Here is a 26,953-nt window from a genome sequence, read left to right as displayed (position 1 = left end):
CTCACTGCAGATGCAAATGCTTGCCAGACATTCGCTAGGACACAATATATAGCATTACCAGATGTACACCAGTAGGAAAAGAACCTAGAAACTTTGACAAGGGTTAGACATCCCAAGAGTTAAAGTATGGGCCAGAGAGGATTAAAGTTTCCCTTCCAGTGACATGTGATACACAGAGAAGGGGAATATCTGTATTGCTTTTAAGAACTTTGATTAATGCATATCTGAGCTTACCTAGTTGGTGTTATCCTTTCTGACAGCATGAAGCTGAGTCAAATGGATGACTAAGAAGAAGAAGAAATGGAACAGTGGCCAGAAATAAGACACCCTGTGGGTGAACAGTTTCAACAATAGTTGAGAAGAACAGAGAAGCTACTCACTGATAAGGTGCTATTCACAGATGTTAGATAAAGTTATACAGCTGGTTTCTAAGGCCAAGGGGATAATACCATAAGAGCACTCAACACAGAAGACTTCTGGGGCAACGCAGGCTTTGCCCTGTGAGAGTATAAACAAAATAGACAAGCCAAACAAAATATGGAGAAGAGGGAAGCCCAAAGCCAAAAAAGTATCTGAGGTGATGAATGGTAGGGCTTAATGTTAATTGCATATTTCACGTCCATAGGTTTAACATAAGTTGCAGTGGATGGAAAAAGAAGAGATGGTGTGTGCTGGTAGTGCGGATGGACCAACTACCTCAGTCAGTAAAGCATGGGACTCTTTATCCCGGGCTCGTGGGTTCGAGCCCCATGTTGTGTGCCAAAAAGGACTGTCATGGTTTAACCCCAGCTAGCAACTAAGCCCCACACAGCTGCTCGCTCGCTCACTCCCACCTGCTCCAGTGGGATGGAGGAGAGATTCAGAAGGATCAAAGTAAGAAAACGCGTGGGCTGACATAAAGACAGTTTAATAGGTAAAGCAAAAGCCATGCACACAAGCAAAGCAAAACAGGGAATTCATCCACCACTTCCCATGGGCAGGCAGGTGTTCAGCCATCTCCAGCAAAGCAGGGCTCCAGCACCCGTAACGGTGACTTGGGGAGACAAATGCCATCACCCTGAACATTCCCCCCTTCCTTGTTCTTCTCCCAGCTTTATATATGGAGCATGACGTCCTGTGGTCTGGGATATCCCTTGGGTCAGTTGGGTCAGCTGTCCCGGCTGTGTCCCCTCCCAGCTCCTTGTGCCCCCCCAGCCTCCTCGCTGGTGGGGTGGGGTGAGGAGCAGAAAAGGCCTTGGCTCGGTGTGAGCGCTGCTCAGCAGTAACGAAAACGTCCCTGTGTTATCAACACTCTTTTCGGCACAAATCCAAAACACAGCCCCATACTAGCTACTATGAAGAAAATCAACTCTATCCCAGCCAAAACCAGCACATGGTGGAATAAATATATTAAGAGCAACCAGCTAAGACAAAAGAAAAAAAATAATTAAGAGGTCTCAGTCATTAAAAAATGAAACTTATGAGAAAATAAGGGGGGCAACTTTTGGACTCTACACATCACATGCTAGATATATCAGCGTGTTCAAACTCTGCACCAAGTTGACAATCACACTTTCAAAAATAACACACAAGTTCTAAAGCAAAAAGTATATTCTTAAAAAAGGACAAACAGAAGAAACACTAAACAAAGCAACCTCCTTAGGTATCAAATGATTCCCATCTTTTCTGAGAACATTCTGGGAAAGACTAAATATGATAAAAGACTTCAACAGAAGCTCATGTTTAAACACAAAAACCTATCAAGTTAAAGTTCAGACAATAACTGGTTAAAACACTTGAAAACACAAACTAAATACATGAAAATCAGCAAATAAAGCAAGTTTTGTCTTCATTAGTGTTGTGCTTTAACCCCTGTCTTCCTAGACGCCTAATCAACAAAACACCGCTCTCCATTTTTCTGCTTTGTTCGAGTCAATCCTAATCTAAGATCCCGACTCATTTTGAATTATTTTTCAGCCTGATTGATCCCTAACTGTAAAGAGAATATTTGACTTCCTAATGTAATAGAAGCTCCTCCTGCTGACGTTTTACCACATGCATTTTCAATGGCTGTGATCAACTGAAAATAGCATATGGATTAGAACAAAAGTAGCACTTTAACTCAAGGCAAGAAACTTTACAAAAAAGAAATTGTCTCCTCTGTAAACTTTTTATGCAAACATATTCCCTTCTGTTTCCAAAAGGTGATGTTATAACCAAAAGATAACTAAGAGTGAACATCGCTTGGTCACAGTTTTGCGTGACTCAGACTTCGTATGATAGAAAATGGTGTCACTTGATGACATGGAAAAACAATTGCAGTAATAAGTACTTCATTAAAATTCTCTATTTTTTAATCAATTCCAGCTTGAATTCTTGCAAAAAGTATTAATCAGTGTTTATATACATGTACTTATTGTAGCAAAGCCAAATCAGCCTGTTCCTGAATATGTTTAAAATTGTGCCAGTTGGGCACGTAGCACCTTCAGTAATATTATGACACTACCTCTACTGGTCCTCCTCTCTGTGTATTTCAAAATATTCTGAATATACTGACTATTCTGTCAAGTTTGATGCTGTTTATTTATTCTTTCTTGGAGAGTTAGCAGCACAAATAGCAAAACCCCCACATTTTCTCATTATAGAACTGAGAGAAGTATTTCATATTTAAAATAATTAAAACCAACATAAACATTTCTTTCCCTATGCATATTTTCATAAAGGAAAGATCTTCTGGCATCACCATCCTACCTAATATTCTGATACTATACCTAAGTCATACTGTGGTGAGCACAACACAGTAAAGCAGTCGATTCCTGTCTTTATGTGAAAATACTTGATTTTGTTGTTAAGTGCTGTGTTAGATTTGGAATAAGAACAGAATCTATTGTCCTGATCTCAACATGTTCATGTCCTGCAGTAAATGTCTGCTTTATAAGCATCTTTTTTCTGAATAGAATCTGCCCTGCCAACCCAGGAACATTTTAGTGACTCAAAGAGAGGGAAGGAAAGCTCTAGCTGTAAGACTGTTAGCTGATCTAAAATACTTGTCTGACACCTGTATTTTGACTCAAAAATAGCATCTGGTAATTAAATCCTATTCTGGATACAACCTAAAACATACAAAAATAATGGCATGTCTGGCTACCTAGATTCTCAGCCTATGCTTCCTGACCCCCAGGTCATTAGGTCCAAGAAACCTCCTCTCATGTTTTGAGACTCAAACAGATATAGGCCAATCGGTTTGAGGTGGACAATATGTGAATACCTTTGATGGTTGAGGGAAATGTTGAAAAGCCTGCCAGACAGATCTAAATTTTGGGGTTTGTACTTCGGAATTTTTTTGAATTGGATTTTGAAAATTATTTTTGAAACTCAAGGAACTATAAAAAGTAAAAAGGTACTCTTACAAACTAATACTATTAAGTATCATACAACTCTAGACCTTGTTTCTGATGTTAAGAGCCTCTTAGAAGCATCTATGACCTATGAAAGAATTTGGCCCGCGTACTTAACTGCTTCTTTTTCCAAGAAGCTTTTTGATGGAATTGCAGACATTTAATATTGATTTTGTAGAGGGAGAGGTCTAAACAGAAACCCTGAAGCTTTAGTCTGATTTCTTTATGTTTTCATGGAAATGGAAGAGGAGCAGAGTTTCTCTTCGTTATGGCTAAAGAATTTATTTCTATTCTATTTTTTTTATATTTTGTTTTAGAAAAAGCTTGTGTAAGTGTCCTGGTTTCAGCTGGGATAGAATTGTCTTCCTAGTAGCTGGTATAGTGCTATGTTTTTGAGTTAGGTATGAGAAGAATGCTGATAACACTCTGATGTTTTCAGTTGTTGCTAAGTAGCGTTTAGTTTAAAGTCAAGGATTTTTCAGCTTCTGATGCCCAGCCAGCAAGAAGGCTGGAGGGGCACAAGAAGTTGGCACAAGACACAGCCAGGGCACCTGACCCAAACTGGCCAACGGGTATTCCATTCCATGTGACATCACATCTAGTATATAAACTGGAGGGAGTGGGGACAGGGGGCATTGCCACTCAGGGACTAACCAGGCTTCGATCCGCGGGTGGTAAGCAATTGCACTGTGCATCATTTGTATATTGCAATCCTTTTATTATTACGATTGTCATTTTATCAGTGTTATCATTATTAATTTCTTCTTTTCTGTTCTGTTAAACTGTTCTTATCTCAACCCACGAGTTTTACTTCTTTTCACGATTTTCTCCCCCCATCCCACTGTGGGGGGGCGGGGAAGTGAGTGAGTGGCTGCATGGTGCTTAATTGCTGGCTGGGGTTAAACCACGACAGTAAGATGCATTCCCGAAAGGCATCACCCACCTTTTTAGAAGCCAAAAATGCTCATAAGCAATATAGTCCTTCCCCTCCACTTCAATTATATCTGCCCATATGTACCATAAGACAGTACTTGACCAAAACTTGGACAAAGTGAAAATTCCTACAGAGCAAATGGGAATGACCTGATTTTTTTTAAACACAAGGATAACAGTTACTTTCCAATCACACAAAAGATTGAAGGTTCAACACTCAAACTCTATGGACTCAACTGAGGCACCAAAGCAGATGTTAGGCCCTAAAAGAATTAATGTGCATGCTTAGCAGAAATGCACGCATTTTGTTTCTTAACCATAGGGCAGACATACTAAACTTTCTATATCTGTTCAGGAGTGTTGTGCAAGAAGGCTACGCAAAATCTCCATTAAGACAGATGTGTAACAGGTTTGACATAAAAAGGTCTTCTTCCATTTGACCAGCTTCAAACTGTTGTGTCTTAGATAAAACCAAAGAGAAGTTATGTATTACACTCTGTGTTTAATTATAATTTAATTATAATTTGAAAAAAACTCTTTCAGATTACTTGTAGCCTTTGTTCAATTACAATGTAAAGCTGCTTTCAGATTTAGAATACAGTAAACTGATTCAAAATAACAAAAATTTCAAAGATTGTAAATATAAAAACGTCATGGTCAGGAAGAATACAATATTACCGCCAAATCATAACAAACAGTGTACTTCTCTCTCACCTATTGCAAATATGCTTTTTGTCATCCTGTTGCCTTAACTGAATGTTGTTTGAGTGCGCTTTGCTTTTCACCAAAGTTATTTTCCTCAAAGCAGACAGCCAGGTGACAGGCAGTTGGTAGCCTTTACTCTAAAATTCCAGTTTCAAACTGAGGTCCGCATTTTAAAACTACATAACCTTCTTATTAAAAAAAGAAAAACTCAACAGCCTTGTTTCCTTCTGAAAAAAGAACCCTTAAAGAATCATTACAATCGATTCTGAAGCTGGATTGTACCAGCTACTAGAGGTGAATGTCCTCAAAAGAGGACATCTTTTGGATACATGTCCTTTTGGTTCCAGTATTCCTCCAGGATGCCTCCAGTGAATGAAATCTATTCTCAGACCTGCTTAATTTAGCTTATTGTCAGACCAGACTTGGCTTAGTCCTATTTCTCTTCCTCTGGCTATCCCACTCCTTTTTCACTCCCATCTCCCTAAGTTTCTCTGAATTCGTGGACTTTAATTTCCTCAGAAGAATAGCCATAATAAAGATGTGTGTCTTTTTTTTCTGAAATGAATATGCAATGTGTAAAATCTGTCAGACAAACATATATCAAACATGGACCAAAACTTACCTCTCATTCCAGTCAGCCAGGAAAAAGAAGGATCTTCTAACTGGTATATTTTTGCAAACCTTCACTTGACATATTGTTTTCCCAGCATAAGTTAGTGAACAGGAAAAAGAGAAAACTTTGTAGCTACAAATGGGGGAGAAAACAAAACAAAACAAAACAAAAAAACCCCATTAATTGTAATGTACCATGTCCAGCACAATAAACTTGGGGCAAACCATTCAGAAACTTGTGAAGATCCATCCTTACATGCAAAAAGAACTAAAATAATGAATCTCACATTAATGTGGGGGGTAGGGGTGGTGTGGTTTTGGGGGGTTGTTGTTTTTTTTTTAAATGTTTGGAGTTCAAGAAAAGTACTTAAGACACCTAGATTCTGTTCCATGTTCTTGTCCTTAAGAATATTTTTTTCTTTTCATTATTGCAGACAAGGGAAATTTGGACATAAATTTTGAAGTGTTACAACTTGCTTATCATACAAATTCACTCAACAGTAAATCTATTTATACTTACTTTTCCCAATTTGTAAAATACAGGTTAGTACTTGAGGGAATCTATACATTCTTTACAGCAGAAACATTAAAGCCCTCTGTGTTGCCATTCTTCAGATACTTAACTGACTAGCTTCATAGTCATAGTAATTCAGGTCTGGGGCTCTCTGTTGGTTTCATATTCTTCTCGCCAAAATCTTATAAAATTTTAGTGAAAATACAGGAATAGCATATAATCAACTAATGTTCTTAATTAGTCTTGTAACTTCCAAATCTTCCTGCCACTCTCAGATTTAGACCACATTCTGTACAAGAATGAAGAACATGGGAAACAGTCAAATCTGAACAGAAATTTGAAGCATTTGCAGATTGAAGGTGCCTGGCTTTGCCTTATTTAAAAGAATGATGGTTGATCTCCTCCAGAATGTTATAAAAATTGTTATAATTACTGTAGGAGAAATGCTTCTTCTTTTTTTTTTTTTTCTCTCTCTCTTTTTTTTTTTTTTTTTAATTCAAAGAGGAGGATCTGGAATCTGTAGTACCTATGAATTATCAACACAGAGAAAGGAAAAAAATACCTTATAAGACTAGGAAATGCTTTCTGCTCTTAAATATGACATCTTTCCTCTAGAGTCCAAACGTTGCAAACAATTGGAGGATAGCTCCAGAAAGAATAGGTTTTAATACAATCAAATGATTAAGCATTGCTGTTTAAACAGAAGCATTGATACACAATATACAGACATATTCCTGATTTATACACCATAAGGACCTAATACTGGAAAGATTAATGCTTACACAATGCTTCAGTCTGACTGATGTCAGAAAGGTTGTTCACAGTGCATGCAATTCAACCTATTTTAGGTCTTTGTAGAGCATTTTGCCTAGGTAGCCTCCCTGTGAGTTCAAAGGCATGACTCTATGTCTTGTCCCAAAGATCACCTTGTATCATCCAGTTGTAGACAGGAATCTGACTTTTTTTGGCTGTAGAAACAAATGCAGCCAAACATGAAGCTAGCAACTTTATGCCGCTGGCAGCAAATAAGGCACATCTGCTTGGGATTTAAATTAGATAAAACAACAAACTGATAAAAGAAACAAGAAGGAATGAAAATACAGTAAAGAAAGGTAATCAGTTTTGCAATATTATTCTGCAACTTGTAATGTCTGTACCTATCTTTTTAATGAGGACAGTAAGAGAAGAATAAGAAACTGAGAGCAAAAATATAAAAATTGACAAAAAGCCAATCCACAAAAATGAACTTGAGATGGATTTGACAGGACACTAACATGATTCTGTAAAACATAAGACAACTCACTCTCTCTTATCCCAAATGATTAAAAGACAAGCCATTTATCACATATTGGTATGGATAGAAAAAAACAATGTAAAAGAGACAGTGAGGGATATCAAAGTTCTAATATTTATATGCAGGAATATATATTAAAATATATGTTACTGTCCTGGTTTTACAAACAGCAGCAAGATCATAAAATGTGACCTTCAGGAAAGGGAAAATGAGAGCTGTGCCATAGTCAGCATGAATTCATGCAGTGCAGAAAATGGACAGGGAGCATGTATGTGAACAAAGTTAGTAAAAGTATTTGAGGAAAGTAGGTGTCAGAGCGGCAGTCCATGTTAAGAAGTCCATGCTAGCTATGAATACTGGAAAGACTGGAAAGGGAGATTAAGGAGGAAGAGAGATTCTCATTTTCACATGCTTGAACATAGCATCCAAGTCGTCAGTGTCATTTAGACCATATGAAATTCCACAGTTTCCTGGTAAAACATAAAATGCAGTGGGAATGGTATAACCATCTGAAAATCAGGATAATGATTATAGTTCTGTATTTATTACCTTAACTAATGCAAATTCTCTCAGATTTTTATTAAACTGCTAATTACAGCTAATCCTGTATAGTACACTCTCTTGCTCACAGTCTAATGCAAATGATCCCACTGTTTTTTAATCAGTCATTTGGAATTCAAGGTAAAGTGGGAGCAAGGGGAAAGTATTAATAAAAACTTGGAGGACAGCATTTTGACTCATCAAAATAATGCTACTAGACTGTAGTCACCTGTCCTCCTTTGATTACTCTGGAGGGGTAAGAGGAGAACACCAGTTTTGCTCAGAGTAGGAAAAGCAGCTATCTGAAGAGGCAACTAATTTGACCAAATAAACAACGCAGAAGAGAATACTTCAATCAGCTTTTTATTAAAGTTGTCTCCTCTTTTCTTTCCTGTACTATGCTATATACTAGGTATACTTGGACCTACAGAATATATTTATTTTAATCACCACCTATAAAGAAGAGGATTGTCAATGCACATGCTTAGCCAAGTAATGTGGTTTGAATAGGCCAAGAGCAAAAATTGCTGATAAAGCCTTATTCAGATTGGGTTTAAGTAGAAGCACCTCTTTGTTTAACTTGGTAAGCTGGCCTTCAACCCTTCCAGTTACTTGTACTGCAGAGACCACACAAAGTCCCAGTCCAAACTCTCTTGGTGTGCAGCACACACGCGTGCCCCTCTCCCACTGAGCAAGTCAGTCACACAAGCATTTGTACACGTACCTGTCAAAACCAGTGCTCTGATGTTGCTCCTATTACCATCCTTCCACACTGGCCAAGGGCAACAACCTAGGCTACCTCCTTGATTCTCCATCTATCTTTGGGGCCTGGAAGTCTCCTAGTCAGTCAAGCTTAAGTAAATACACTTCATGTGAGAAAAACAGTGAAGATACGCCCACTTATGCAGTCTTCAACATTAATATAGGAGCATCACCAAAGCAACAGAGGTAAGCTAGTATCTGTGAAAAATATGTGATCTAAGAGACAACAACTCTTCTTGTGAACACCTGCTAGATCTCCTCCTACCTGTTCACCCAGGCTTCTGGGATGTTATGGGCAGCATAAACAGTGAAGCTGAGCTGGGAATCTAGCCTGATGTCCACACATGAAGGGCTTTTAGGTATGCTGGCAAGCTGGAAATTTGCATCAAAGCTGCTGCTGTAAACATGGATGAGACGAGAAATGGCCATGGAGAGCTCAGTCACAGCAGTCTCTATTAACACCGAGAGGAGAGAGAGAAATAAATAAAGGTTAGCAATAGGTCATTTATGAAGAACGATATTTATCTTAAACCATCAGTTATGGCTTTGAAATGCTTCCTAATAAAATTTAATTAAAATGACATAACCTACCAACTGAAGCCAATTAGCCATCTGTGCTTCTGGAACCAGCCTTAGCTCATTTCTGGTGTATCATTAACAGTCTTTCATTACAGTGCTTTCACATTAAGGCATTTTTAAAGTAAGCATTTTAAACTACAACAAGTTAGTGTGTGCCTCAGATATGCCATTTTTGTGTTAATTTTTGTGCTGGAAGGATTTTTATTATGTAGGTATTTTGTAATTTCAGCAGCTAAGTAGCTACTTAGTTCAAGGGAACGGGCAATGCAGCAGTAGAATGGAGAAAAGGCACTAGTTAAATTTTAAGACTATAAAGCTGTTGCAACCGTAGGTAAACAACACGTAAAATATATACAATAGCAGCCACAATCAGACATAGTCAGCATTCAGATAGTCATGGACTGGTGATAACATTACACAACGATGGACACTGAAATACATATCTATATGGATATATATTAAGTGTAGGCTGTACCTTCATTTTTAGCACACCTTTATTTATGTTATTTCCTCTGGCTTCAGCTCTGCAGTGCTCTTTTTCTGCAATTACTGGCTTTTATCCATCTTCCCTCTCTCTGTGTTTTTGGAGCAGCTAGGGATTGCCTGATTGCCAGTGTAAATTAAAGTCCCCAGCCCTGGCAGCCTCCATCGAGTGAAGAGAGCTGGTACAAGCACTCATTTCTCAGGCAAGGGACAGGTTGAGAAAGAGTCAGAGTACATTGTATCATTCCAAGATCAGGATGATTTGTCTTCCAGGAGGAGTACTCCAAATTCTCCTTTCCCCCCCTCACCCTAGCTTATGGGTTCCTACATGATCAAGAACATACTCTCATCACTTGTTACAGTTCTTGATATACTCCCTAAACTTGTCTGGTCACTGTATTAGGCAGCCATCTATTAGCTGTCTAATAGTGGGTATTGAAAAATAAAATTCCTAGGAATAGGAAGCCTGAGACTTGCTTATATTAGCTTTTTATACCTGGGATAGGTGCAGGAATCCTGCCCAACATCAGATACAGATACCACAATTCACTGGACTTCGCTATCTCAGTTTCCTGACAGAAACCTCGAAAAAACATATCCTCAGTCCGGAATTTTTTTCCCCTTCTTTGATAGGTTTTGCCTTTAAACTAGCAGATACTCAACTATTGAGTCACAAAATACATTGCAAACAGTCCAAAGGAATTATTTCAGTCTTCATTTTATAATAGACACATTTTAACTATGTTAGAGAGATACATAAAAATGAAATAGTTTGGCATGCAGTGGGGTTTGCTACTGGAAATACTGACAGCAAATTATTACACTCTTGAAGGACTGGCTAGAATACTACACCTTGTCATGTTGTAATCACCTTCCACATATGAAAAGTGAATCATTTTAGAGACTAACAGGTTAAGAAAACTCAGTCCTTTACTCTCTGTTTGCTTATACTTCTCTGTCTAGCACTTGTTTTTAATGATCTTTTTATTTATTTTCTTTATTATTTTCTCCATCTATCATCCTTCACCATAATTGTTCTGAATAAAACTTTTGCTCTAATGAATTTTTTCCCTAGAATACCATTTTATACTTGTACTCAGTTCTTTTGGATATGTAATAGCTTAGTACCTTCCAAACTGTTTAATTTGCACTGAAGTCTTCCGCATTCCAAGGAATTGCCTATAGTGATATACATAAAACCTTCTTAAGAGGTCCAGAAGAGGACATCAGTGGACTATTACTTGAACCAGTATTTTCTATTTTATCTGAAAAGTACCACACTATTTACATTAAGGAAAAGCAGCTACTTAGGACGACTCCCTGGCTCCAATCTGTTCAAAGTGGCAGACAGGTAGATATAGTGTAATAGCAAAACCTTTATTTATGCAAATTGGCCTACTGAAGTCAATGATTGCTGAGTGGAACCTCAGCATTTTCTCAAAAGACGGTGAAATGTAGTTCAGAATCTGTGTAAACTTCCTGCTGTGCGTTGAAACGCCACCAGCCGTTTTTAGACAATCCATATTCTAGGCTGTAAGGAAATGGTTCAAATTTTGTCTCCAGAACAAGAGGAAATGTATTTCAGCTAAGCCACAGAAAGAAGGGAATACTCCTTGGACAAAAAAGTCAGAAGAAACATACACGATAGGGTAAATATTGTCCATAACAGAAAATTTACACATGCCAGGCAAGGAAGCAAATAAGATGCAAGATGCCTATCACTATATCCAAGCTATCTTGTCCACCGGCCATGTTTGCAGAAGTATGATTCTCATGATTTACCCGAGTCACAAAACTGAATGCCAGATATGTAAAAACCAGGCAAACAAACAAAAAACCCCCACCAAAACTGAAGGAAACAAAGAAAAAACACAAATTTTGCCTCAATTATTTATAACATGCTTCAATCTGTCAGTGGTGAGGTGAAAAAAAGCTTCCTGGGAGTCAGGGACCTGCCCACCCTACAAGATCTATGTGACTAGGTGGGGCAAGGTTAGAAGTCTTCGCTAAGTTGCAGCCAATGTCCAAGAGACACCTTGCTGAAGGGAGCTGGGAAATGTTCTTCTTTTTCCTCTCTCTCTCAAACTTCCACCTTTCACCCGTGGATTAGCACAGCCTGTGCCTGACTTCAGAAATGGAGCCAGTTTGAAAGCAGGGCCTGGGGGGGGACTACAGGCTGTCTGTCTCTCTTGCTATGATGGCCTGTGAGGGGTGAAGGCAGCAATGGGGCAATCAGTTCAGCTGCCAGCAAAGGGAGACACATGAAACTTCAGCATTATTTGTCTAATTATTAGAAGATCCAGAAAGAAGATCTTCTCAGGAATAGAGTTCCTCAGGTGTTAGCAAACATCCAAGTATGACCTGGTCTGCAGCTGCAGGATATTTTTCTGCATTCATTTTCTTACTCTTGTCAGCTCTCAGTTTAAAAACACTCTATGGTTTCTGTGCCAGAGTCAGCCCTTCCCCCCCCAGTTCTTCACTCATTAAGCCCAGTAGCAATTAACTAAATCAGAGACAAACATCTTGGGTAGTCTGAAATGTCCATTACTCACAAGAGTTGGTCAGCATCTTTTTACTGTATTTTTATGAGTTGCTGAATAGGATTTGGTACGCTGAAATTATATCACCCATTCATGAAGCCAGAGCACTTTACTGCTTTTTATGATTTTTATGATTAATAAATCTTAGATGAGAAAGGACTATGGTGTTTCACTGATTTACATAGCACAGGCTATGGACTTCCTACAGCAGATTCACAGCTCCAGCTATGCCAGAGTTTATTTTCTGCAAAGGTGTCCCAGGCATAGCCAGTATCTAGGAGACGATGAATACACCACATCACAAAGTGAATTGTGACCAAGATTAATAATCTCACAACTCAAACCCCATAATTTATTTCTGGTGTGAAATTATTTGACATCACCTTCTCACTGAAGGTGAGAAGAAATGAGACTTGCAGAAATGAGATGAGACCAAGGGAAGCGAACTTTAACCTCAGCTGCCAGATATGCTTATTTCTGACACATCTTCCTTGTATGTGAAGTCTGAACAAATAAATTTCACCCTTGGTGAGAAACAGAACAATCCACACCATCCCTGAAAGTGTTAATGAACATATCTGCAGGTGCCTTCAAGATTTAGTAAGGAACATACTAGCTTATTCCTTATAGAAAACCACTTTCTTCTTTTCAGGCCAGTATTACAATTCACATATTATTTTAGTGCCAGACCTTCCAACAGAGTAGGTACTTTGCTGTTATTGTACTAGCAGATGATGTCGATTCAATACATATTAAACACGCTCTCTCTGACTCTGTATGCACATTTTCTCTGGGTAAAACATGACAACTATCTGGTTGAAGAGAATTTGGAATGAAGGCTTAAGACCCTTTTGACACCTTAAAGTTATTTTGGAGAACAGGAGCTTGATATTGTTCTTTCCCACTTATTTTCAGAGAAAAGAGAGCAAGAACCTAAATACACTTTAGGTCATACACACACCACCCCCCACCCCCCAAAAAAACCCTTAAGATTTAGGTAAGGTGCTAAGCAGCATTAATTAGATCATTATTATAATAAGAAAAAGGCAAAACATTAAAAGGCTGTAATGAAAATACTGATCAGATGCACTTTCCAAGCATCAATATTTACCTTATTGTTTCCTCTTATTAGTTGAAGAATCCTATGAATTATCCCTTGAAAGAAACTTAAAAATCTCCTGCTGTCCTGGTATCAAAAATGTCTCCGCTACATATGCTTTATGAGGCCTTGGTAACTTCTGTTTAATTTTTTTTTGAGAACTGGGAGGTTGCAGTTATTTAAAAACTGGTCCTGGTTAAAAACCCCGTGGCTTTCAGAACAACATATCAGGATGTAACACAGCAACAACTTAGACGAAAAGAGCCATGCTTAGATTTGAAAACAATGAAATCAATAAAAAGCTCTTCATGTTTTTCCATATTTTGAAACAAAAAGTGATTTTTCCAAAACAAAACTATAATGGCTTTGTACTAGGAGAAGGAAGAAGTGGAGCTTTCAATTTTATATAGGAAAACCTTCAAAAAACCTTCCATTTTTCCTCTTCCTCCTTTTGGGGTTTGTTTTTTTTTTTTTTTTTTGAAACTTTCTGTGGTGAGTATTTTTATGATCGGGTCCAGAAGCAACTGTCAAATCCCAAGCATAATTAGTGAACTTATACACCCTTAAATGTAATGACAACTCATTAAATGTATCATAATCAAAGCGTCTAATTTCTGCGTTCACTCAGAAAGACAGCAAGTCCAGCAATTCAGTTGGAAAAGACTGTTGATTCAATATCATCAGTTCATGGTGCATACTAGAATTTCTGGGATGGGTCCCAGGGAGCTACTGATCAAATTCCAAAAGCTGCTTATTATGTCTGATCCAGTGAAAACCCTGCCTGAAGTAGCAAGGCTATAGACATTGTATAAACATTCATTCATCAGCTTTTGAGAAACACGCACGGATTCAGTTTTGTACCAGCTTGCAGCCTGTCTTTTCATACTCTGGATTGCAGCAAACTCCAATGCTAAATCTCTATTAACATGAATAATCTTATTCTTTACTTTCTGGGAACACTTGATGCTGCAGAAAGGTGCTAATATCTAGAAATGCCTGTCGTTCCTCACATGTAAGAAGAAATAAAAAAAATACTTTGAGTACTAAAACATTAATATAATCTTCTAAGGATTTCATACAGAGGAAAAAGAACATGATCCAGACTTAGGCATAACAAGGATAAGTACTGCTCTATTCACAGCAGTGGAATAATTTGGCCTAACAGAGATAACACTGTTAATAGAACCAGTTATTGCAACACTAAATCAAGGCTAGATATTTTGAATATAGTCTTTGACTTGCTTAGTCTATGGTGAATGACTAATATTAAACCTCTGATAATCTTTTATTAAAGAGAAAGATTCAAGCAGTTTCTAAACAAATTATTAAGTAAGGCTTTCATTTTAATAGTATACTTTATCTTTTCCTCTTTTGTGGTAGAAAGAATCTATAATAAAGAAAAAAACTCTTATAATACTCAGGGTAATAAATATCACTGGGGCGAGGAAGAGGAGAGAAAAAAGAAATTAGTAGGAGCAACTGATTGCTGCTCTTGCTGTTCAAATTTGATCCTGTTTTCTTCAAGATAAACGTGAATACATATAAGATACAGGAAAGAACAGTACAAGTGGGAAATGCAGTGTGTCTCCTCGGCTGTCAATGCTGACTTCTTTTGTAATTGTGCTACTAGAGAAAGCAAAACATGTGGTTTTTAGCCTCCCAGAATCTGGAAAAATTTACCAGCACTGAGCTAAGACGGTGATTTTACTTTACTTTTGGGTCACAGGCTTGCAAATTTTTGCATGCCTGCAATTCTAGCCAGCTAAGTGTAATGAAGTAAAAAGAGGGTGCAAAGCAAATCAGGTGGAAAAGGGAACACAAAGGTGATTTCAGCAGGAATGCACAATTCACCACCTAGTTGGTTTTTACTTCTAACTTCAGCAGGTGAAAATATCATCTGGATTCCTCTTGGGCTCAGTGTCCCTAGGTCAACGGATAGAAGGCCCCATGGTATTACCATGAAGGTGACCACTGAGAAGAAAGGTACTAAGGATAGCTTGTGATCCCCCCCAAAAGAAAAGACGTGTAGAATGGCTTTGCCCACTTCTTAAGGATCAGACATAGGTTCCAGCAAGTCAGTTTTGGCCATTGCTCTCACACTTTGTTTTTATCAGACATGCCCTTAACACCAGCTTTGATACAATAGCTAGACTTTTCTGTTAATACTCATTAGCCTAACTTTAAATATTTTGCTGGCTTTTAGAAGTTTATTTAATAGGTGCATATGTAAGGCATGTAGTACATTAAAATGTACATGGAATGTATATCACTGCATGTAGAGGTCAATTTGAATTTTGTTTACCTTGGACAACTTTGAATGTAGGCTTCTCCACAGAATGCCTAATGGCCTGGCAAGTTCTGACTCGCAATCAGTAAGTTGCAGTTTCTAATATTACACTACCAAAAAGATTCTGCAGTTGTTATGAAATTAGAACAAACAGAGAAGCATCGCTCTTCACAGTTGGAAGTTTCCCAGCATAAATAAATAGGTACAGAGAAGTAGAGAGTAAAAAACCTGATTCCTTTACTGCTAATCAATAAATCACATTTTCCTTGAGGAGGCTGCTGATTCAGTGAAGCCCAAATTTGGAAATATCTTTAAGTAGAGGAATGTTTTAAATCCTTTCTGGCTAGGTTTTCTGAACAGTGTGCAGAGGAAGATGTTTCTAAGGTAGATGTTGATTAGTAACTATTCATTCTTTTCATCATCAACAATTAGTTGCCATTAAGAGTGTTGAAAAAAATTCATGGGATAAATGACTATATCCAAGGGAGAAGAATCCTACAAACTCTATTTACCTTCTCCTCCCTTCTGCACCTGAGTGTTCTCCCCCCACTCCCCTGGCCCTCCAGCTGTTTAGCTTTTCCTGGCAGCTTACAAATACAATTGCTGTTTCTTTGTTTGCTGTTCATGAAGTTGAATAACGGTGAAACAAGCCTGGCATTTGGAATCCTGCATTTGAACCACCTCTGTGTTTGAAGGGCTGCTGCGATCTTTGTGGTTGGTTCACCTTTTTGCCTCTCTGAGCACACTGCAATCGAGAAAAGCAGACGGAGAGAAAAAGAAAGAGGAAAAAAAAAAAGCATCTCAGCAGCCACTTTTTCCTGAAACGAAATGGAGAGAGACCACTGTTTCACGGCCCACCCCAGCGTTCAGATGGAGGGCCTTTTGAAAGCATCCGCGTAGCAGCCCCAGCCGCATGTCGCAGGCCAGCCGCAGAGGAGTAGAGCCGGAGCCATGCCCCAGTGTGGCTGCCCCCTCCGCGAGCCCGACACAGGCACCCACGACAGAACAGACTCCTGTACATCTCTCGGCCTGCGAGGTGCTCTGCAGTAATGCCAACAGTACTGGGCACTAGCCAATGAATCTAAGCCAATTTTAACTGAGGAATTGAGTAAGGCAGGGTCTACGATTTTGTCCGTTACTGTTAATTAGCCTACTCTTCTTATGACAGTATATCATTTAAGACAACACACTATTTACACAACAAAAGACAGCAAAAAACAAAAGCTTAAGCAGGGAGGAATGAAAGCTATTGGAGCTGAGCAGGAAAACCATACACAAAACAATTTTTTAGGCTTTCATAAAGTTCCTTATTTTCCCTTTTCTCCACAGAAAAAAATGAGATTAAGGACAACTGCTATGACCACCACTAACTGTAATCAGTTCTTTCACTCTACTATTTGTTCTCCTTATTTGAAAGTCCAGATTAGTTTTGGGAAATGCTATGTTTTATTTATATTTTTAGATCACTTAGATTTTAACTTGTCTTAATTACCTTATAATATGACTAAATATGTAAACATCTGCAATATGCCAACTGTAACAGTTCACTAATACAAACAAATAGCAAAATGTGTGTTTTCTGATGATACATCTTGAATTAACATATTTTAAAAATAACACTTTACCTTTGTTTGGTGTTTCCACACTTTGAAGTGAAATCTGTAAAGACAAAACCCGAGGGAAAAAGTAATCAGTTACTTCAGAAAAGACCAGATAGCAGTTATAATGGTGTTAGGAGTAGTACTCAGGGAAAATAAGGCGAGAAAGGGGAAGGTTGTATCCTAATCTTATGATGATGGAAGACATGACTGCGATTCAGAGTACCAGAACCTGCTTCCTCTACCATCTCAGACAAGTCACCCAGAACCTGATTTCTGACAGTATTTAGGCATGTCAAGATACAAAGAAGCACTTAGTAACGTTTGAGGTGCATACACTTTTTCAGCCTCTGCATTGCTGTAACAGAGATAAGAATCCCCTCTTCATGCCTTCACATGCATTATATATTCGGACATGAATTCCACAACCACACTGAGCAGGCAGAGCCTCAGCATCCTTTCAGAGCTGAGGAGTATCGAGCCTCCACTCAAATGGCCTACACTTCACCTACATTCCTGTGCCAAATCAGCAAAAATAGCTATGCTCTTCAAAGGCCTTTGAGCAGGCAGCTAACCAGAGACAGCAAAGAGAAAATATTAGGTGCAGGGGTTTAGAGAGTGTTTATGCCCTTGGTGCCTAAACAGAGCTCTTGGTGCTTAACAGTAATTCAGTATCTGGATTCCCACCTCTCCCATCCCACTGCTGTCAGCAGGAACCGCTGGGTGCTTATGACCACTGAAAGGTCAGGCCAGTTATTTAGGCTGAACTGACCAGCTTAATTAAACTTTTTTTCTTTTTTTTTTTTTAAAGCTGCTTTATTAAATCCCCAAGTACAATAACTGCCATCAGTCAGACTTCACTCCAGGCTTCTCAGACACTGGGCAAAATTCAATATTGCTACACCGCCTGTGCCTCCCCAACCACACGGGAAAAACCGTCGAGGCAGGTAGCTCTGTGCATCTCCCAGGAGGACGGGCAGCACCCGCAGCCCCAGGTGGGACAAGTGTGGGCGACCAGCTTCCCTTGCTGACTGCTCAGTCTGCTCCATCTTTGCCTGGCTCTGACATCAGACTTGCATGTACCGAGATGACATAGAAATAAGTTACTGAGGTACAAGTCTTGACCAGAGAGACTAGCAAGTTAATTCTGTGTTTCAGTATTGCCCATGGCTTGCACTGTTTGAACCCATGTCCCTGAAAGGTTTACTATACTTTACGGTCATTAATCTCTTTGCAGAGGGTTGAGAGTGCTTTGTGTTAGTACATATGTATTCAGCAAGATGCTTTATAAAAATTACAATGCATGCAGAGGTGACACGAGTAGTACAATGTTGGATGTACACTCTCCCTGTGGAGCTGCCAGCATTTGTCTGGTAAATATGAAGGGAAGTCAAATGCTTACTTGAGGGGAGAAAAGCAACCTCCAGGCTGAGAAATATGTTTTCACAATCTTTATAATGCAGTGAGACAAATGGGAACAGAGACCTTTGTTAAATTCTCTCAAATTTTGGAAAGTAAACAACCTTTTGGAACAGCGCTCATAATTTCAACATAGTGTAGCCCATTTAATATATAGTGGATTAATGCCTGTTCTGGCAGGATTTGATCTCCTAGGACTTTTTGTGAGCTGCTATAAGAAAGGAAGGAAAAAAAAAAAAAAAAAAAAAAAGAAAGAGAGAGATGAAAAACATTAATTGTGCAGCATGCCCAGAGTTTTCCCTGAACGGATTTTAAAATCCCAGGGTTAGGTTGGTTAGAGACTGAATGAATCAAACTTATAAGGAGATGCAATCAGTTAAGAAGAAACTATCCCTGGTGCCAGTTGCTTTCATAATCTCTTCACCACAGTACAGCAGTGCACAGTACTGGCAGTGAGGAGGCAGTAAGGAGGTAATAAATACAGTTTAATTAAACACAGAAGATTGGAAGTAAGTTTCTTTGTTTTTGTTTTTTTTTTTTTTTTCATAAAACCAGAATTAAATAGAAGCACATTGAGATTTTTTTTTTTTTTTAAGTATGCAAGCACACGTGTACAGGCATGTATACACAAACATATACTGGCACCCTATGTAATTTACATTGGAAAAAGTAAGCAGTAATATCCCTGAGGCATCACGTGCACGTGGAGCTTGCCAAATGGATGCGTTAAAAGGTATTCCACACAAAACCACAACCATACATTACACTAAAACATCAGGAAACCATGGTGAAAAAGCAATTAGAACCTTTTTTCTGGCATTTCTGCCTTACCCTATGTGTAATGCTGCAGCACTTGAGATGTAACAGGTAGCCTCAAAAATTTCATTTTACTTGTGGTACAAGTTACCTGCTTGTCTGAAAAGAGCCCTTCCTACCTAACAAAAAGTCTTGGGGGTACTATGCTGATGAACATAATAGAAACAATTCAAGCAGACTGACAAGATATGCTAATATTGCAGGATTTAATCATTTTGTCGGTACCCAGAATTCACATAAAATGCCCTTACACTTCAGAATGAGTTTAACTCAAAAAAGGTTTGGAGGAGTTGGTATTCCATCAAACGTCCAACGGCTGAGTACTAATTTTGGCTACATATGTTGATACAGATAGGATAGCTTGTCCATTGTCTTTGTATAAATATTGATAAGCAGATAAAATCTGATTTGTTATATTTATATACTATCCTATACATGAGGTAGTTGCGTAATTTCTATTTTCATAAAATGGAACAACGTTCGAGTTACAGAACATGCAGAAATATTTTTTACTGGTTTTATGACATTTATAGTTCAGTTGCTGCTGAGAAAGATGAAGCTCTTCATAAAATCAAAACTGAAGCTTTTCTAGATTGCTGAAGTCTAATCGACTGTCCTAGCACTTATTTCTCAAAGGAGTAAAAAGCAAGCAGCAGCAATGGCATTTGCTGGTGCAGGAACAGTTGGGGTTTTTTTACTTTCTTTTTTTTTTTCCTCCATTTGTTTGAAGTCAGTTGTTAGTCAGGTCTGCTTCACCAAGGAGGCACTAAGGGGAAGAGGGGTGTTAGTCAAGGTCATAGACAGCCTTTACAGGAAGGCTTCAAGGGACAGACAACCAGTTCAGCTAACCACACCTGAAAGGGAATGTTAAGGGAACAAAACCTCAGTAACTTAAAAACTTTAAAAAATGAGTAACAATTTAGTCAGTAGTCTCCAGGAGAAATGTGGAGCAGCTTCTTATGTGAATATTAGGACAGAAAAATATTTTAAGACTAGTGATAAAATATTCAGTCAGGACAGAATCTTTTTAACATTCAGAAGAGGTTATTCAGGAACAGTATCATTTCACTCATTACAGATGAGCAAACACCATCATTATCACCACCACTTATCATTTTTAGCCTCTGGAGATTACAGCCAGGACCAGCACTCTACTGTGCTGGAGACTGTACATATAGATAAGGAGAGGCATTCCTTACTTTGAAGAGCTTATAATTTAAATAGGTAAAAGAGAAAAAGAAAAGCGTATTACTTCCTCTGTACGAGGAAGTACATGGAAGTTGGTTCAGCAGAACCTGTATATATTGGACACAGTGTAATTGGAAATTGGACTCTTGCTGGAGAATGAGACATGGTAAGCTGGGAACACTTGGAGCAGGTTTTTTTTGTTTGCTTGTTTGTTATTTTTTGTTTGTTTGTTATTTTTTGGGGGGTTTTTTGTTTGGTTTTTTTTTTACAATGGGATAGATCAGCTCATAATTCAATTATTTGCCTTGTAACAATCACTTAATCTCTAAAATAAAAACAGTATTTGCATGCCAGTGACTCAGAAGAGCAGCAGAAGCAAACATGACCATCACGGAAACCTCAGACTTGAAAAAGATGACCTGTACTCTTTTGGTTTTATCCCGTTATCTTGTTCTTCATGGCATGACATTTAGGGTTTTCTGATTGCTCAGGACAGGCCACACTAATAGGAACGGATTTCACTATTTGACCACTATATCTATCTCTCTGCCGGAATTCAGAGAGGATGGGACTGAAAATGGACTCAGGGATACTCAGTAAATATAAGCCAGTCGTAGAAGGCAGTTTACATGTTGGGTTCACAGAGCTGGCCTGAACACTCAAAGAGAAAATATAATAAATTTTTCTTAACTCCAAAAGAAATCTTTTAAGAAATTATTCCCAATGCATTTCTTCTGCTCTAATTCCTTCCTAAAGGAGAACATGTTCTGTTACTGTCCTCCCTATCTTTTTACTGGACCAAGCTCTTTACCTATCTCAAGAAAGATTCTGGGTTGACAAAATACTTTGCTCAAGGGGAAGATGCTGATCTTCCTGATGCCTCTCAGGACAGCCTGGGGTTTAACTGAAAAGCAGAGCACGTGAATCCCTTGTTATGACTTTTATCTCATTGTCTACTGTATTTGCCCTCTAATATACAGGAATAAGATTATCACCATTTAAGAAAAGTTATTTCCATTTAAGTCAACAACATGCCAGATAAAATGTGTGCTGTCACAGACTCATTTATACTGGAATTTACCCAGAATAGTGACTTCTAATAATTGATGCTGAAGTGGACATGGAAAGATTTAGGATGCTATAGAAACAAGATTTACAGTGAGTCATGACCTAGAAGGGAAGAAAGAGAAGGTGCTTAAGTGAATCAGCCAGGTCAGCTCTGAGCAACAACAAAAAACCCTAGAGCTATGTTGTTTCTTGCAGCTTGGTCCTTAACAATACTTGCCAACCTTCAGAGAGACAGCACCCATATAACTAACTCCAGAAGGCCACAGCTGTTTCTGCCCAGGGCCATGCAGCAATGCCTGCTCTGTGATCTCTAGTGTCCTCTGTTCCAGAAACACGGTGCAGGGATTTACTTACAACCCAGACCTGCAGAGAGCTACACTGATGTTCTAGGGTTGATTTGCTTGGGTCCTGCACCTTACCTAAGTTTGAAGCTATTCCTCCCACCCCATCTAAGAGGAATAAAAAGAGGCTAAGAATGCAGAGATTTAAGAAAAGAGGTTTTCTGAACCTCTCTGGAGCCTCTTCAACTAACATACTTTCTGCTCTTCAATGAGTCTTTTCACCTCAGGAAGAGGTTTACCCCTGTAAGATGATTATTTGAGGGTTTGAACCTGTCAAGAGTAAGTGTATACGGATGACAGTATATAATTAATTTGCTATATATCACTCCTATGACACAAGAAATGTTATAAAAAGAATTACGCTAGCTTTCACCAGTCTTATATTTGGGACCTCAAACTGCGTATCAGGCATAATTAAATAAATTCCACTTATGTAGCTAGACATGTTTCTAATTAACACTCACTAGTTAACTCAGTTAACACTTGTTATCCCATTGTTTACTTTCCTGTCCTAGGTGTTCTTACACATATCACAAGCTATGGGCTAAAAAAACCAAAAAAACCAAAATAATAAAGAGAAAGAATAAAAGTTTTGTAAGCAGGTAACCGTCTGAGAAAACAAGCACCTTGCCCAGTTTGGCATGTTTTTCTAAACAATATTTGCTGTGAGAAAGAATGACAAGACAGAGACCATACAAGGAAAGAAAAAAAAAAAAAATCCTTAGTAACTTATTAAACTTTTTTAAAAAGTGTGAAGAGGGTATTTCATTATGGTGGGAAAGAAATAGCGTGACTTAAGGTTACACTAGACTAAATCCAAGTGATTCATGGCTTGATTTTCAAATTTGAAGAGCACCTATATTTCCAAGATGCTGACTTCAAAAGAATATTTGGATGCCTAGAACTTCTGTAAATACGCCATAGCGACTTGTCCGAGATCATACCAAAGTGGCTGATGACAAAACTGAGAACAGATACTGCCCTCTGAATTCCCAGTTCACAATTATACAGTGTCCCCTGGAAAACCCACTTCAGTATTCTGAGTATTCCAACTAAAATCAGGACTATATGATGCTGGTCCTTCTCTGCATAAATAGCAGTGACATTTCTATCTGAAAAACTCATCATTTAAGTGACATTTACAGAAGGAATGTATTTTTTTATTGTTAACAACCTATGTTAAATATATAAAAATCAAGTACTTTGAAATTGCATGACTTGATCAATAGGTGATGTGGCAAAGGAGAGATTTGTATGTTTGGTGGGAATAAGAAAGAACAACCAGAGCATATCAGTTACAGTTAAACACAGGACAAATCCTCTGTTGCTCCTCTATTACACATTGTCAACAATCTTTTCTTTTTTTATAGTGCCTCTACCTAATGCTTGTCAGAGAGAAAATATGCAGTAAGATATATGTAGTAAGACATTGGTCAATCAGAAAATTAGTGATACCCATTCAAGATCCAGTTTTAAAGAGAAAAATAGCACATCAACTTGCATCTTTTACCTGTGCTTTTGCCAATGGCACTGCACGGAGTTTCTTGACTGCGTCAGTAATGTCTCTGGTTTCCACAAAACAGAGGACACTGCAGATTGCTTTAGCTACTTCAATCACATTATCAACCTTATGCTGTTGATAGCAAAGAAAGAAAATTAAAAAAAGCAAACAGTAGACACATACCATTTATCAGGAACACCTTACCATAAACTTCATGCCAGTGAAAACGTAGAAAATCATATCTGCTCACGCAAAATTCAAACACATCATGCATTAGTCTGGCTATGTTGAAATCGCTAGTAACCAGTAGTTTCCTAAGGATAGCATAATTTTTGTTGAAGTCCAGTTATCTACCACAAAATGTGCCTTGTTGAAATATGCAACAAATTTGGTATCTAAGACTGATTTTGAGGCAAAACATTGGTTTGTCTGAACTTCCCGAGCAGAGAAGCACTGTAAAGAAACTTCTGAGGAAACCTGAACCCAAATGACTCACAAACCTTCTGAGGTTTTTATGATACTGTGAATTTATCCCTACTATTGTCTCCTACCCATCTCTGTGAGAGCTGGCAGACAGCCATGTTCTTCTTAAAAATAGTGACTGTGTGGGAGGCTGTATAATCTGACACCTGTGGACTGAATACTTCTGCAACTAGCTTTTCTACAAAATTTATATATAGTTCAAATTATTAAATCTTATTGATAATAAATTTAGATCTTTAAATATTACCATATGAAAAAAATCTCTAGGTTAATAATCTCAGGATTACTTTGGGGAATTCAAGAAAAAAAATTTGGATCCCAAAGGAAGGCAAATGCAATCTTCAAATATCAAGTACTCTGTGTTCAGGAAAATAAATAAATAAATAAAAATTCATACTACTGCATAGTTTGATCACTTCATTAAACCTTAAAATACATTCTCTGAACAAGTAGAAGCTCTCCTGTAAATATTCTCCATGTTTCTGCATTGATAAACGTTCCTTTTAGTGCGCTACAGAATGTCTATGTACTGATAAAGCCATTTCTCTAACTAATCCTTTTAATGCCTGAAAAAGAAAAATTGTAGCAAGATGAACTTTCTATCTTCAAGCTTAAGGTCTATATGCAGACTGTACTGAGAAGGTTACTACCTGTCATTAATACAAATAAACGTAAAAATATATTGAGGTTACTAATTCCACTTTACCTGCCTTGAGCAGAACTAAAGGAGGAATGAATTACATAAAATATCCTCAAATATTTGGTGCTCAGAATTCTTTTAAATATAAGTTGTTGGGGTTTTTTTTTTTAGTAATTAAAGACAGCAACACGTTTTCGTACTAGAGGTTCTGGAGAGAAAAAGGCTATGGCTGACTGATCTCTTGAGAACTTTAGACCCTCCTTTGGTCTGAAGTTGATTCACTCTTCTGCCAATTTATAAGGAGGGCATTTCCTTTCTTTCATATTTCTTTCCTACCACTTAGATTTTTAAATTGAACTCTTGCAGGATTTACTCTCCATGCACACATACATTGCCAGCAGAAGTAGAAACCTGTAAAAATGTCATGGCTTTCTTACCATGTATAACACTGACAAACCAAAGCATTATACATGCTGGTTTACTGTGCAGTTGTTAAAGAAATGCATATATATGTATACACACACACATATACATACATATATATTTTTAATTACTATATATAGCTTGTAATTAAAAATTAAATATAATTCTAATTTAGCATTTAAGTACATTTTAATTGAGCATTTTTCTTCTTCACAAGTGGATATGGATTATTAGAATGAGGGATTTTATGTCTATAAAGACACATTCATGCAGGGCAATTTCTGAGGAGTACATGAGCAATAGACATACACAAGAGTAATCCTTGAGTAGAGAAACACCTATATGCTGGACAGAAAAAAAAAAAAAAGCCACACAAAAAAACTCCAACCAAAGCCAAAAAACCCAACAGTTTATATATTTTGTATGTACATATATATGCTGTTCCACAAAGAGAGTTGGGTATCTTGAGGAATGTATCCATTTCTGTATAATATACTATTCCATTTAGAAATAAATTAACAAAGTACTTAATATTTTATAGAAGCTACTCTACCATAGACTTTGTTTATATGGTAGCTACTTCTAAGGAGCAGATTGCAGATCAAGGAGAGCAAGCATATAAAAAAATTGTGTAATATTTTATACTATGAATGATGACTTCTTTCACACTATTTCTCTTTTTGGATATTATCATGTAAAGAGATTTCATTTTCCTTATGTAAACATATGACATTGATTTTTGTCCCAAAGAAGGGAAGACAGATATTAATTTGTTACAGAAGTTTTACATTTTCTAAAAGTCCAAAAGAATTATAGTCAACATCTTGTATATGGGTTTTTTCCCTCTACATATTTAAATACTAGCAGAACCTTTGAAGGATATTTTGGTGTTTAAATTATTTACACGATTAAAAAATGCTACTTCATTCTAGAACTTCTACACTCTGTATTAAAAATTTACAAAGTTTTCTCTCTATATAAATAGTACATTCTGAATAGATTTAAAAATGAAGTGCATGTCAAGTGATTATTAGGGCAATCAAAATGGCTAGTTGTCTGACTGCACACATTCTCCGGGAATACTCTTTACATTTCAACCCAAACAGCACCAATCCCATTCCCATCTTGTGCCAAATATCCTAAAATTTTTTTTTTTCATTTTCGTTTTATAGAGGCATTATCCATCATAAAATGCATTTTCCATTTATCGACCATTACTACTAATAATGATAGTGGGCTTGTCACATAAGTCAGAAGTATTGGTATCTCCAAGGCTTTTTAACAGACATCCTTGAACAAGTGAATTTGGAAGTAGGTAGATAAATGTGCAAAAAAATAATTGATCTTTTTTTAACTGAGACTCACAAGACCTGTCTGATTAAAACTGAATGCTTAAGGAAGTTCCAGCTGAATACAGAATTCAAGCAGGTATGTGTGTACTTAACTTAGTATATGTGAGTAAATCCCAGTGGCTTAAAGTTCAGCCTGTGCTGAGGGTGGATTGTGGTGAGTCAGAAGGGTAACAACCCTCCCAGTGATGTGAGTGTGATCCCATGTAACCTTGGGATAGGAGGCAGTTATTAAGACCCCAATTTTAAACTTTCTTAAAGGAATCTAATCAGATGCTAAAGAAAATAAGTAAACAAGGATTCAAAGAACAAGTAAAGGGTTCTCATTTTTTGCTTTCTTTACTATGTATTTATGACTATAACTTATTACATTATAGCTCCATAATTTTTCAAGCCACTTAT

The 26,953-nt window shown here is 37.7% G+C and overlaps 1 protein-coding gene across 1 annotated transcript in view; it reads right to left on the bottom strand.

The window, feature by feature from the left end:
- Positions 1-26,953, bottom strand: part of PIK3C2G (phosphatidylinositol-4-phosphate 3-kinase catalytic subunit type 2 gamma) — a 210,224-nt gene that overhangs the window by 141,923 nt on the left and 41,348 nt on the right. The window contains exons 9-12 of the mRNA XM_030041510.2: positions 23,666-23,788; positions 17,351-17,384; positions 9,003-9,189; positions 5,638-5,760 (exon numbers count right to left, since the gene is read on the bottom strand). Coding sequence (XP_029897370.1) covers positions 5,638-5,760; positions 9,003-9,189; positions 17,351-17,384; positions 23,666-23,788 — 467 coding nt within the window. The remainder of the gene's footprint in view (positions 1-5,637; positions 5,761-9,002; positions 9,190-17,350; positions 17,385-23,665; positions 23,789-26,953) is intronic.

Source organism: Aquila chrysaetos, chromosome 17 (assembly GCF_900496995.4).
Source record: "Aquila chrysaetos chrysaetos chromosome 17, bAquChr1.4, whole genome shotgun sequence".
In the NCBI taxonomy this organism is placed as follows: domain Eukaryota; kingdom Metazoa; phylum Chordata; class Aves; order Accipitriformes; family Accipitridae; genus Aquila; species Aquila chrysaetos.
This window is presented reverse-complemented; position numbering and strand designations above follow the sequence as displayed.